Source organism: Guillardia theta, assembly GCF_000315625.1.
Source record: "Guillardia theta CCMP2712 unplaced genomic scaffold GUITHscaffold_82, whole genome shotgun sequence".
Classification (NCBI taxonomy): domain Eukaryota; class Cryptophyceae; order Pyrenomonadales; family Geminigeraceae; genus Guillardia; species Guillardia theta.
The window spans coordinates 357,707-367,020 of record NW_005434592.1 but is presented as its reverse complement, the minus strand read 5'-3'; the positions used below and the strand labels follow the sequence as shown (position 1 = coordinate 367,020).

The 9,314-nt window shown below is 54.7% G+C and overlaps 3 protein-coding genes across 3 annotated transcripts in view; 2 read left to right on the top strand and 1 right to left on the bottom strand.

Annotated features, from left to right (window-relative positions):
- Nucleotides 1–1,498: 1,498 nt before the first annotated feature.
- GUITHDRAFT_165171 (hypothetical protein) lies at nucleotides 1,499–3,632 on the top strand (the record flags this gene model as incomplete). Its single annotated transcript, XM_005825642.1, has 15 exons — nucleotides 1,499–1,698; nucleotides 1,756–1,939; nucleotides 1,986–2,073; nucleotides 2,117–2,176; nucleotides 2,223–2,283; nucleotides 2,425–2,571; nucleotides 2,632–2,691; nucleotides 2,739–2,772; nucleotides 2,822–2,883; nucleotides 3,030–3,065; nucleotides 3,121–3,159; nucleotides 3,221–3,262; nucleotides 3,340–3,408; nucleotides 3,451–3,504; nucleotides 3,546–3,632. The coding sequence occupies exons 1-15, from the start codon at nucleotides 1,531–1,533 to the stop codon at nucleotides 3,630–3,632; spliced, it is 1,191 nt and encodes a 396-aa protein (XP_005825699.1). The 5' UTR covers nucleotides 1,499–1,530.
- A 761-nt stretch (nucleotides 3,633–4,393) lies between these two features.
- On the bottom strand, nucleotides 4,394–5,521 carry GUITHDRAFT_144105 (hypothetical protein; the record flags this gene model as incomplete). Its single annotated transcript, XM_005825641.1, has 3 exons — nucleotides 4,394–4,549; nucleotides 4,595–5,390; nucleotides 5,454–5,521. 3 exons carry the CDS (start codon nucleotides 5,519–5,521, stop codon nucleotides 4,394–4,396), a joined length of 1,020 nt encoding a protein of 339 aa, XP_005825698.1.
- Nucleotides 5,522–5,641: 120 nt separating this feature from the next.
- The window catches only part of GUITHDRAFT_144104 (hypothetical protein), a gene marked incomplete at both ends in the record, with an annotated part of 4,840 nt that continues 1,167 nt past the window's right edge, over nucleotides 5,642–9,314 (top strand). The window contains 14 exons of the mRNA XM_005825640.1: nucleotides 5,642–5,767; nucleotides 5,819–5,868; nucleotides 6,023–6,058; nucleotides 6,115–6,196; nucleotides 6,240–6,421; nucleotides 6,472–6,536; nucleotides 6,584–6,654; nucleotides 6,904–7,023; nucleotides 7,258–7,332; nucleotides 7,379–7,545; nucleotides 7,742–7,838; nucleotides 8,518–8,640; nucleotides 8,796–8,855; nucleotides 9,170–9,220. Coding sequence (XP_005825697.1) covers nucleotides 5,642–5,767; nucleotides 5,819–5,868; nucleotides 6,023–6,058; nucleotides 6,115–6,196; nucleotides 6,240–6,421; nucleotides 6,472–6,536; nucleotides 6,584–6,654; nucleotides 6,904–7,023; nucleotides 7,258–7,332; nucleotides 7,379–7,545; nucleotides 7,742–7,838; nucleotides 8,518–8,640; nucleotides 8,796–8,855; nucleotides 9,170–9,220 — 1,305 coding nt within the window. The remainder of the gene's footprint in view (nucleotides 5,768–5,818; nucleotides 5,869–6,022; nucleotides 6,059–6,114; nucleotides 6,197–6,239; nucleotides 6,422–6,471; nucleotides 6,537–6,583; nucleotides 6,655–6,903; nucleotides 7,024–7,257; nucleotides 7,333–7,378; nucleotides 7,546–7,741; nucleotides 7,839–8,517; nucleotides 8,641–8,795; nucleotides 8,856–9,169; nucleotides 9,221–9,314) is intronic.

Below are 9,314 nucleotides of genomic sequence, written 5' to 3'. Positions count from 1 at the left end.
GAGGGAGGCGATGGAGGGCTGGCGAGAGCACGCGGGGAGACGAGCGCGGGCGAGGCGAGTCGGGGAGATCCTGTCGGGCCGGGCGAGGCGCGGGGAGGAGGCGGGGAGTGTCGGGGAGGCGCTGCGGGCGTGGGCCGGGAGGGCGGCGGGCACGGCGGGTACAGGCGGCGGTCGTGGGGCGGCTGACGGGGCGGCGGGGGCGGGAGACGGCGAGGGAGGCGATGGAGGGCTGGCGAGAGCACGCGGGGAGACGAGCGTTTTTTCGATTTGGTATTGGAGTTTTCGTTGTTGGACATTCATCTGCACGTTCTCATGTTGTTTCAAATTGTTTTGTTACCTGGAAGCGAACTCTTTTCAATCGATTTTTTTTGCGAAGGTGATTTTTTTTTCTGACGGGAATGTTTTTGATGTTTGGTTTTTATCAGCGTGTGTGTTCAAGGGTCATTTTCGTCTTACATTGTCTCTCGTTTCCTACGTGAGTGGGCGTCGTTGACGTTTTCCTTCATGTCCTCTCGCGTCGTTTCTCTCTCGGTGCTCTGTCATGTCTTTCCCCTTTCTTGGCACTCGCTGTCATTTGCCTTTTTCTTCTGGCGGTTTTCAAGCCGTTCGTTCTCATTCGTCTGCAAGGCTATGGTGGTAATGTTTTGATCGATCTTTTTGTACTTCAAATGAGTTGTCTGCACCACAGAAGCGTTTTTTCAAACAGAGCTGTCGGAGGCTTTATGGAGTTCGCCTTGCAATGTTGAGTGGTGAGGGGGAAAAAAGATTATCATGGGTATGATCTCATTGGCTGCGGCAGATCATGACGCTTGGCAGAGAGACGCTAAACTGCTCTCGCGATTCTTCGACCTGCTTCGTGTCTGGCAGCGAAGGAGCCACATGCTCCGAACCCAGCGTAGTCGAATCCGGCGGAGGGTTTGGAGGATGGAGCATGGTTGGACCACTCGCTCCGCACGTGCGATCCTCGCCGGTTGGAGGCAGCAGGTGGATCATAGTATCAGGAAGGCAGCCTCAGCTGACTAGCTTGACTGAGTGATGTAGTGAAATACATTGACGGTATACCTTTACGACGGTCACCAGGCTTCAAGCCTTCGCCGCTGAGCTGTCACGGACGATCATCGAGTTCGGAGGGTCACTGGGGGCCGCCGCGGCCCGCCGGTCACCGGGTGGCCAGGCTCACGGTGCCGGGCCACCCGGGGCCCGGGCCCGATCGGACTGCCAGTACTGAGACCACCCGGGTGACCGGACAGAGTCGAAGGGTCACTGAGGGCCCCCCGGCCCTCAGTCACTTCAAGCACTTCAAGCCAAGGCAAGTTCAGCCTTAGCCGGTAGCCGCCCAAGGTACCGTTAAGTACGGGCCCGGCTTAAGTTTGGGCCCGGCCCACTACCGTACCGGGTGACCGTAGTACCGTACGGTACCAACCGGGCCCGGGGCCGCCGCCCCGGGGGCGTCACGGGTCAAAGGCAACAGCCAGTGGAACGGCTGCAACAGCGTGGCCTGCACAAGCGCTCTTGATGCACTAAGGAAGCATGAGGATGGTACGGCAGCCCAGCTTCGGGTTCATCCCATGCAGTCTAGGCGGGCTCCGATCCGAGCATGGCGCCGTCAGAAACGAAGCCTCAGCCCTCTGCTGCTCCTCGACTTCCCCCTTATCGTCCTCCTCCCCTTGGCTCATTGATCGTTCGCCACGATCGAAGGTTGGATCCCACGAATGAGCCTTGACGGGCGCGATTTCTGACAATGTTGTGTCGCAGCAAAGGTTCAAGGAAGCGAGAGTAGTGGAATGCAGGATGAACCTGAGGGGAGGGTCTCTCGGGCAATGGTGGAACCTGTTTGGATGGATCCCTTTCCTCTCCATGGGTTCAGCTTCAAGTCACACGGTCGAGAGCCTCACATCGAGGAGAAAGAGGCTGTGGGGGCGACCCGCGGATCCTTCAGGTCTGTTTGGCTGTCTCTAATCTACAACCCACATCGCCACATGCAGGTGTAGCAGCGCAGCATGACACCAAGAAGATTCGCAAGACACAGTGTCGAGCTGTCCACACTGGTGGAGATATGAACCGGGAGAACGAGTGAAGCACGAGAAGTTCAAGATCGACACTAACGCAATGGCAGCCTGAATATCTCTTCGTTCTCAAAGGAGATCGTTGTGCCGGCAATCCGACTAGATGCAAGGCAGACTTTGGATTGTAAAAAGATGTTTTGTTTACAAGCTCGGTAGACATTGCTCCCTTGTTCACACGGAGTTGAGAAAGTACCTCTTCAACTTACCAAAACTGAAGGTTAGTTGTGACGTCCGCGATGAAAGCTTCTTGGCATGCCGTTTGATTGCTCTCAACAGATTGTAAGGAAAGATCATGAAAATCCAGACAAGAGAAGGCGAGTGATTCATGTCCACTCTTTGTTCTCGGGGTTAACAACAGGACAGGATACTTCTTGTATCAAAACATGTCGAAGACGATGGAAGTATGCAAGCCATGTTCAGAAACACCAGCAACGACCATGCATACGGAATGGACGATATGCACGATGACGTGAAACGCTTCTCGGAGAAGTACGATGCAAGCATTGTGAGCGAGAAGGAAAGCATATAATCTTGAAGCTGTATCTCTCGATGATCGATCGATCAGGTCATGATCACTCATCAGAACCTAGGGGCCGACGAGATGATGCGAGAGTTGCTGCCTGAGGTGCCTTGAGCTGTGCGGCTGCTTCACTTGTTGACCTTGTGGATCAGAATGTCACAATTCCTACTGGATTCCAACAGATCGGTGAGCCTCCAACCCATTCGCCCTGGGATCTGAGATTGACTGTCTCAAGGGCATATCGCACATCTGAACCTGAAGGATGAGCACCAGCCCTTCAAACACTTGATCGCACAAGTATCCTCTCGACCTTGTCCACTGCTTCTGCTTATCCAGATGTCTACAGGTGATTTTGCTCAAGTCGGCACACATCAAGACTGTAGTCAACAAAGAATGCTGCCATTGAAGAAGCATCTGTGCCTGTTGACTCGCGTTTACTTTAGGTAGGGCAGATAGAAAACAAGTTGCGCGTGCCTGAGGTGATAGAGAATATTGGTACTCAGATTGAGTTGACCTCACACTTTTCTTTAAAAGTTCGAAGTCTTGGCGGGGATTCCTGATATGTCTACAGAGGTAGTAATATGTTAAGAGGAGGAGGCCCTTTCATGTCGAATATCAAATCTCTTGCTGAAAGGTGAAGCAAAACGATCTTGTTTTCAAGCTCGATTACAGCAAGGTCAACGATCCTATGTTTCGCCACTGTGCAGCAGTGGTACTCGAATGAACGGCAAGGCTCACATCCCTGACCCTCAGGTCTATTGGAATTCGAGGCTGGACCACGAGAGAGAGGTGCTGGTAGAAGGTTTCGAGCCTGACAGTGAGGTACAGACTCTCTGTCTCAACAGCGACTTGACGGGTCGGCAGATCTGGGATGTGTTTGCCGGCATCGGGCCCTTTGCGCTCGTCGCTGCTGTGAAGGTGGTTAATGATTGTATGACCTCGTCGTTGAAATGCAACAGGGCTGCAACGTGTTTGCCAACGATCTGAACCCTGAGTCGCACCATTACTGCAAGGTGAATGAAGGCATGTGGACTTGTTGGCGATGACAAGTCAAATCAAAAGATGAACTACAAGCTCAACGCAAAGAAGTTTGGGAAAAGATGCGAGCAACTCGTCGCTCAATGTTCCAACTTGGACGCGAGAGAATTCATTCGGCAGAGAATGGCGAGCCACGCGGTGCCATTATCTTATCCCCTACTTGAACTCAAGTTGATCCTTTTGCAGGCGAACAGCACCAGAAGACGCGTGCATGTCATCATGAACCTTCCTGCCAGGTGAGTTCGGGGACAGTGGACGGGCCACCACTGATCTCCTTGCTCAGTGCCAGCGACTTTCTTGATGCCTTCAACGTCGACAGCTCCTCCGCATGCGAGCCCCCTATGATTCATCTTTACTGCTTCTCCAAGCATGACGACCCCGAGGCTGAGGTCTGTCTCAAACCACACAGGCTCCTCTTGTCCTTTTGCGTAACTGGAGCTGAGCAGATCCATGAGAGGGCGTGCTTGTCTCTGGGTAGAACCATCCCCAGGGAGTCCGTCAGGTCACCAGCGACTTGCTCAAGATGGCAGTAGGAGAGGAGGCTGACGATTTGAACAGGTTGAGGGAGGTGAGGCTCGTCGCTCCTGGCAAGAGGATGTTTTGTTTCTCCTTTCCCCTCCCACGATGAAATTTGAAACAACACGCCAATTCAAAATCTGAGCCAGCACGCCACTTGAAGCTATGCTTCCCCCCCACTCTTCTCGTCTTCTCGCTGCTCGACCTCCCCGTCTTTCAGCTACATCAAGTGAAAACTTGCAAACCCGTCATCTTAGAACTTCTGCTCGCGCAAGTAGAACGAAAGCATGGCGCCAGGCCCTAGCAGGGGAGCGAGAGCAACATACTTGAACGCCCCCATCCCCGACATGGACAGCATGTACAATAAGACGAAGCCAGTAGACAGCATGGCATCGGCAAAGATGGACGTCTGCTAGCTCTATGAGAAGAGCAGGAGAGACGACTGGAGAGGTACCTGGCAAGGGTTGGCGAGAGCGGCAGAGAAGAAAGAGGGCCCGCTGCTCTTGTGGAGACTTGAAAGAAGCGCTTCTAGATGCAGGAATGCCGAGCAGATCCCAACAGCAAGGAAGAGCTTCCTGCGCGAGAACTGCCTCGAGTCCTTCAGAGGGCTCCAGGGAGTGGCGTCCAAGGAAGGAGCTAGCAAGGAGAGGTGCAGGAGGAGGAGGAAGAACGTGAAGGCAGTGGAGTCTGTGTTCACGGTCTTTGGCAGGAAGAAGAACACGCACAGCAACGACAAGAAGCCTGAAGCAATCACCAGAGGCGAAACCCGTACCTCACTGCACCCCTTCCTCTCGTCCTCCACGTCCTTCCTGCTCCTTAGGATCGTCTTCCGACTGTGGAGAATGTTCAACAGGAGCAAGGCGGCAGAGAAGGCAGAGCAGATAGCTCCAAGGAGACCGACACCAGTGATCGCCACCCTCTCCCACCGCTTCAAGGCCACACGGTTGACATGCAGGTGAAGGAACAAGGGCGTCACTAGGGTCAGGAGGACCTGCGACCAGAACCACCCGGAGGCATCCGCAGTCACCAGCTGGTACGCCTTGAGGAAGATCTGACCCGACGGTTGATCGAGCCAGCGTTCGGTGTTGCAGTCAGAAATACGAGAAACGACTCCCACCCAGTCAGTGAAGGGAACATCTCCTCCAGGGCAGTTGGCAGCATCTAGCTCCTGCTTTACATACTCGAAGATCCTATCCCAACAGACTTTCAGTGTGCTTCCGATCACCACGAGGACTTGGAGTAGAATGGCCCTGTCAAATCAACATGCCGAATCAGTCGAGGATCAACGTCGGCATGGCGAGGGATATACAGACCTTCTCCCCTCTAGTCGTATGAGAATGCTCACGATCATCAGCAGCATGGCGAGCGCCAGGCTCCCCATGTACATGCTTGCTCCTCCACCTCCCACCGCCATTTTCAATGATGCCTCAAACTTTTTTAAACTTTGCCCTTCGCAAAAATTCTACAGAAACAGCCTTTCAGAACTTTCCCGGCGGTGCATATGGTGTCAGGGTGCCGGCTTGCCCTGGCCCTGGCCGTCGTCGCCTGCGTCATGCCCGCTGCCTCCTCCTCCTCCTCCTCCTCCTCTGCCTCTAAAGTGCTTGATCTCTCTCCAGACAACATAACTGTACGTACCTTGTAAGCTTCTCTCCTGATCCCCTGATCCTCCTCGTTCCAGTCCACGTCACAGCAGTACAAGTACATGATGCTCGAATTCTACGCACCATGGTGACGATCTTCTTCCCTCCTCGCCTCATCTCTCGCTCGATCTCCCTCCTCACCTCACTTCCTACTCGATCTCCCTCCTGACCGCTCCTTGTGTTCTGTCGCCCCTTGGACGGTCTCTGCATGCTCGTAACTGGTTGGTTGAAACTTGTTGCAGGTGTGGACATTGTCAGGCCCTCGAGCCAGAGTACAGGTGGGAAGATGAGGAAGCATGGAGAGGGGATGATTGACCATCGTGCTGGGAAACAGTCAAGCCGCAGAAGAAATCAGCGCAGAAAGCAGCCAGGTCGTTCTTGCCAGGCTGGACGTCACTCAGTATCCCAGCGTGCAGGTAGAGAGGCAGAAGAAGGGAGGAGCGATGACGAGGAGAGCAGGAAGAGTATGGTGTCAAGTCGTTCCCGACGCTCAAGTGGTTCGAGGACGGCAAGCTGACCAGCTTGCAGCCCAACGAGCGACAGGCGGGCAAGATCGTGGAGTGGTGCAGGAGGCACACGACCATGTCCTCTGACGTCGACACTGTCGAGGGCTTGAAGGCTCGCATTGACAGCATGACACGGTCGAATCGCTGCCAAGGAGGAACAGGCGTGTCCTGAGATTGTACAGCAGGTTCCTCGCTGTGGGATTTTTTGACAACACTGAGGATAAGCTGTATCATGCCTTCCAAGACGTTGGTAGGACGAGGTGGTAGCCGCGCGGGTCGTCCTGACCGACGGACCAGAATCGAGACTGAAGGGAAAAGACTTCGAGATGGTCAACAACCCGCAGGTGGCGCAGGCGATGGGCGTGAAGGTATGCTTCATCCTCGCCCACAATATACTTCTCTTCCTCTCTTCTCTCCTCTCCTCCTCCTCTCTCTCTCTCTCTCCTCTCCTCTCCTCTCTCTCTCTCTCTCTCCTTCCTCTCCTTTCCTCTCTCTCTCAACTTCCAAATGTTTCTCCTTCATCCAGCCCAAACGCGTTGTCCTCGTCCACAACAACTCTTCACTTTGACGCGACCCTCGCTCATCTCCATCTTTTCAACATCCTGATCGAGTTGTAGATGCCTGCGGTGAGGTTTTACACCAAAGTGGAGGAAGACAACTCGATCAGCGAGACTGGGCGAGAGATCCTCTACTCCGGCTCCCCCGATCCGAACGAGCTTGCAAGGGAGGTCATCAAGGTCTCCTGCTCCCCTCCCCTCCTCCCTGTGCTGTGCTGTGCTGTGCTGTGCTGTGCTGTGCTGTGCTGTGCTGTGCTGTGCTGTGCTGTGCTGTGCTGTGCTGTGCTGTGCTATGCTCTGCGTCTGCGTCTGCCCTGCTCTGCCCTGCCCTGCTCTGCCCTGCCCTGCTATGCTCTGCCCTGCTATGCTCTGCTATGCTCTGGTGTGCTCGGTTCTGTTCTCAACCACTCTCAGCTCTCGAATCCTGTCATCCTCAAGCTTGGAGACGAGAACGAAGAGGATTTCTACCTGGACGACACGGTGCCCAAGGTCAGATTCTCAGCTGCCCCCGGGCTGTTCTGACCGCAACCTTCAGGTCTTGATCTTCCGAGCTTCACCTCAGGACCTGGAGGAGTTCCGGGCCGCTGCGATGGCAAGAGACGCCGCAAACTTCCTGCTGGGGGGTGACGGGATGGAGCAGGAGATGCGCGACAGGTTCAACTTCGTTGAGATAGTCAATGAGACCAACAAGAGGATCAGCAAGTGAGCTCTCCTCTCCTCCCTCCCCTCCCCCTCCTCCTCTCTTTCCTCCTCTGCTCTGCTCTGCTCTGCTCTTCCCTCCTTCCTCTTCCTCCTTCTCCTCCCCTCTTGCCCTCCTCCCCTCCCCCCCCCCCCCTCTCTCTCATCTCCACACCCCCGTTGCTCTTTGCTGCGCCCTTTTCACGCTGTTGCGTTTCAGCTGGGCAGGACTGCAGACCGGAGAGGAGAGCTGGGTGTACGTGATTCGAATCGACAAGAGCAAGAGGTACCGGCTCGAGGAAGGCAAATTGAACAAGGTGAGAAGCAAGCAGAGGATGAGGAGGATGAGGGGAGGACGAGAGGGGGACGAGAGGGGGAGGACGAGAGGGGGAGGAGAGGAGGAGGACAGAGAAGGTAAGGGTTGGAGGAGGTGGCAAAGTGAGGACGACCAGAAAGGGGATGGGAAAGGGAGTGGGCGGGTAGGTGGGAGAATGGAGGAGGAGGAAGAGCATGGAGGGGCAGGAGAGCTGACGGACAGCAGGAGAGAATTCTAGCCTTTCTTGATGACTTTCTCAAAGACAAGCTGCAACCATACCACATCTCTGAGAAGGTTTTCACTTCCTCCTCCTCGTACTCTTCTTCCTCCTGCTCCTGCTCCTGCTCCTGTTCCTGTTCCTGCTGTCGCTCCTGCTCCTGCCGCTCCTGCTCCTGCTCCTGCTCCTGCTCCTGCTCCTGCTCCTGCTCCTGCTCCTGCTCCTGCTCCCGCTCCCGCTCCTGTTCCCACTGCTCCCGCACATTCCATTTTCGTTTCTCTTCTTTCTCTTCATCCTTTTCATTGCCTTCTGTGTCTTTCTCGGCCCAGTCTATCAGCAGCAGTCTTCCCGCCGAAGCGCTACATCCTTGTTTATTCTTTCCTACTCTCCATTGCTTCCTCCCGCCTCCTCCCGCCTCCTCCTCCTCCTCCCAGCAACGCAAGACACTGACATCATTCTTCAGGTTTACGACAACTGGAACGCGACTGTGGTCAAGAAGATTGTCGGCAAGCAGTTTCGCGAGTTTGTCGAGCAGGATCGTCATGTTGTGATCGAGTTCTTCGCTCCTTGGTGCAGACATTGTAGGGTAAGATACAGCTCCAGCTCCAGCTCCAGCTCCAGCTCCAGCTCCAGCTCCAGCTCCAGCTCCAGCTACGAAACCTACCTCTTCCTCTCCTCGTCTCCTCCTCCTCTCTTCCTTCATCATCCTCCTACCTTCTGCCCCATTCACGTCAAATGCAGGCGCTCGAACCGAAATACAAGTTGGCAGCGAAGTACTTTGAGACGAGATTCCCTGGCGAGGTTCACCCTACTCCTCCTCTCCTCTCCTCCCCTTCTGCTCTCCTCTCCTGCTTCCCTTCTCTCCTCCTCTCCTCAGAGCACTATCTCTCCCCTCCTCTGTCATCTTTTCCGTTCTCCTCTCCCTCCTTTCCCTCTCCTCCTCTTCCTTCTCTTTGTCTCCTTCATTCTTCGTCTATCCCATCCTTCACTCTTCGTCTGTCTCATACCCTTCTTACCACTTTCCGACCCTTGTTTTCTCTCCGCCCTCCCCTCGCTCTTTTCCTGATTCCCTACGTCCCTCCCCGTCCTTCCTGACCATTCTTGACAATCTTCAGTTTGTTTTCGGTCAAATTGATGGTAGCAAGAATGAAGTTCCAGGGAGTCAGGTCAGACTGACCTTGATAGTCTTTTCCTTCCTTTTCCCGCCTTCTTCATTCTCCTTCCCCTCCTCACCTTGACCTCTCTCTCTCCCTTCTCCCC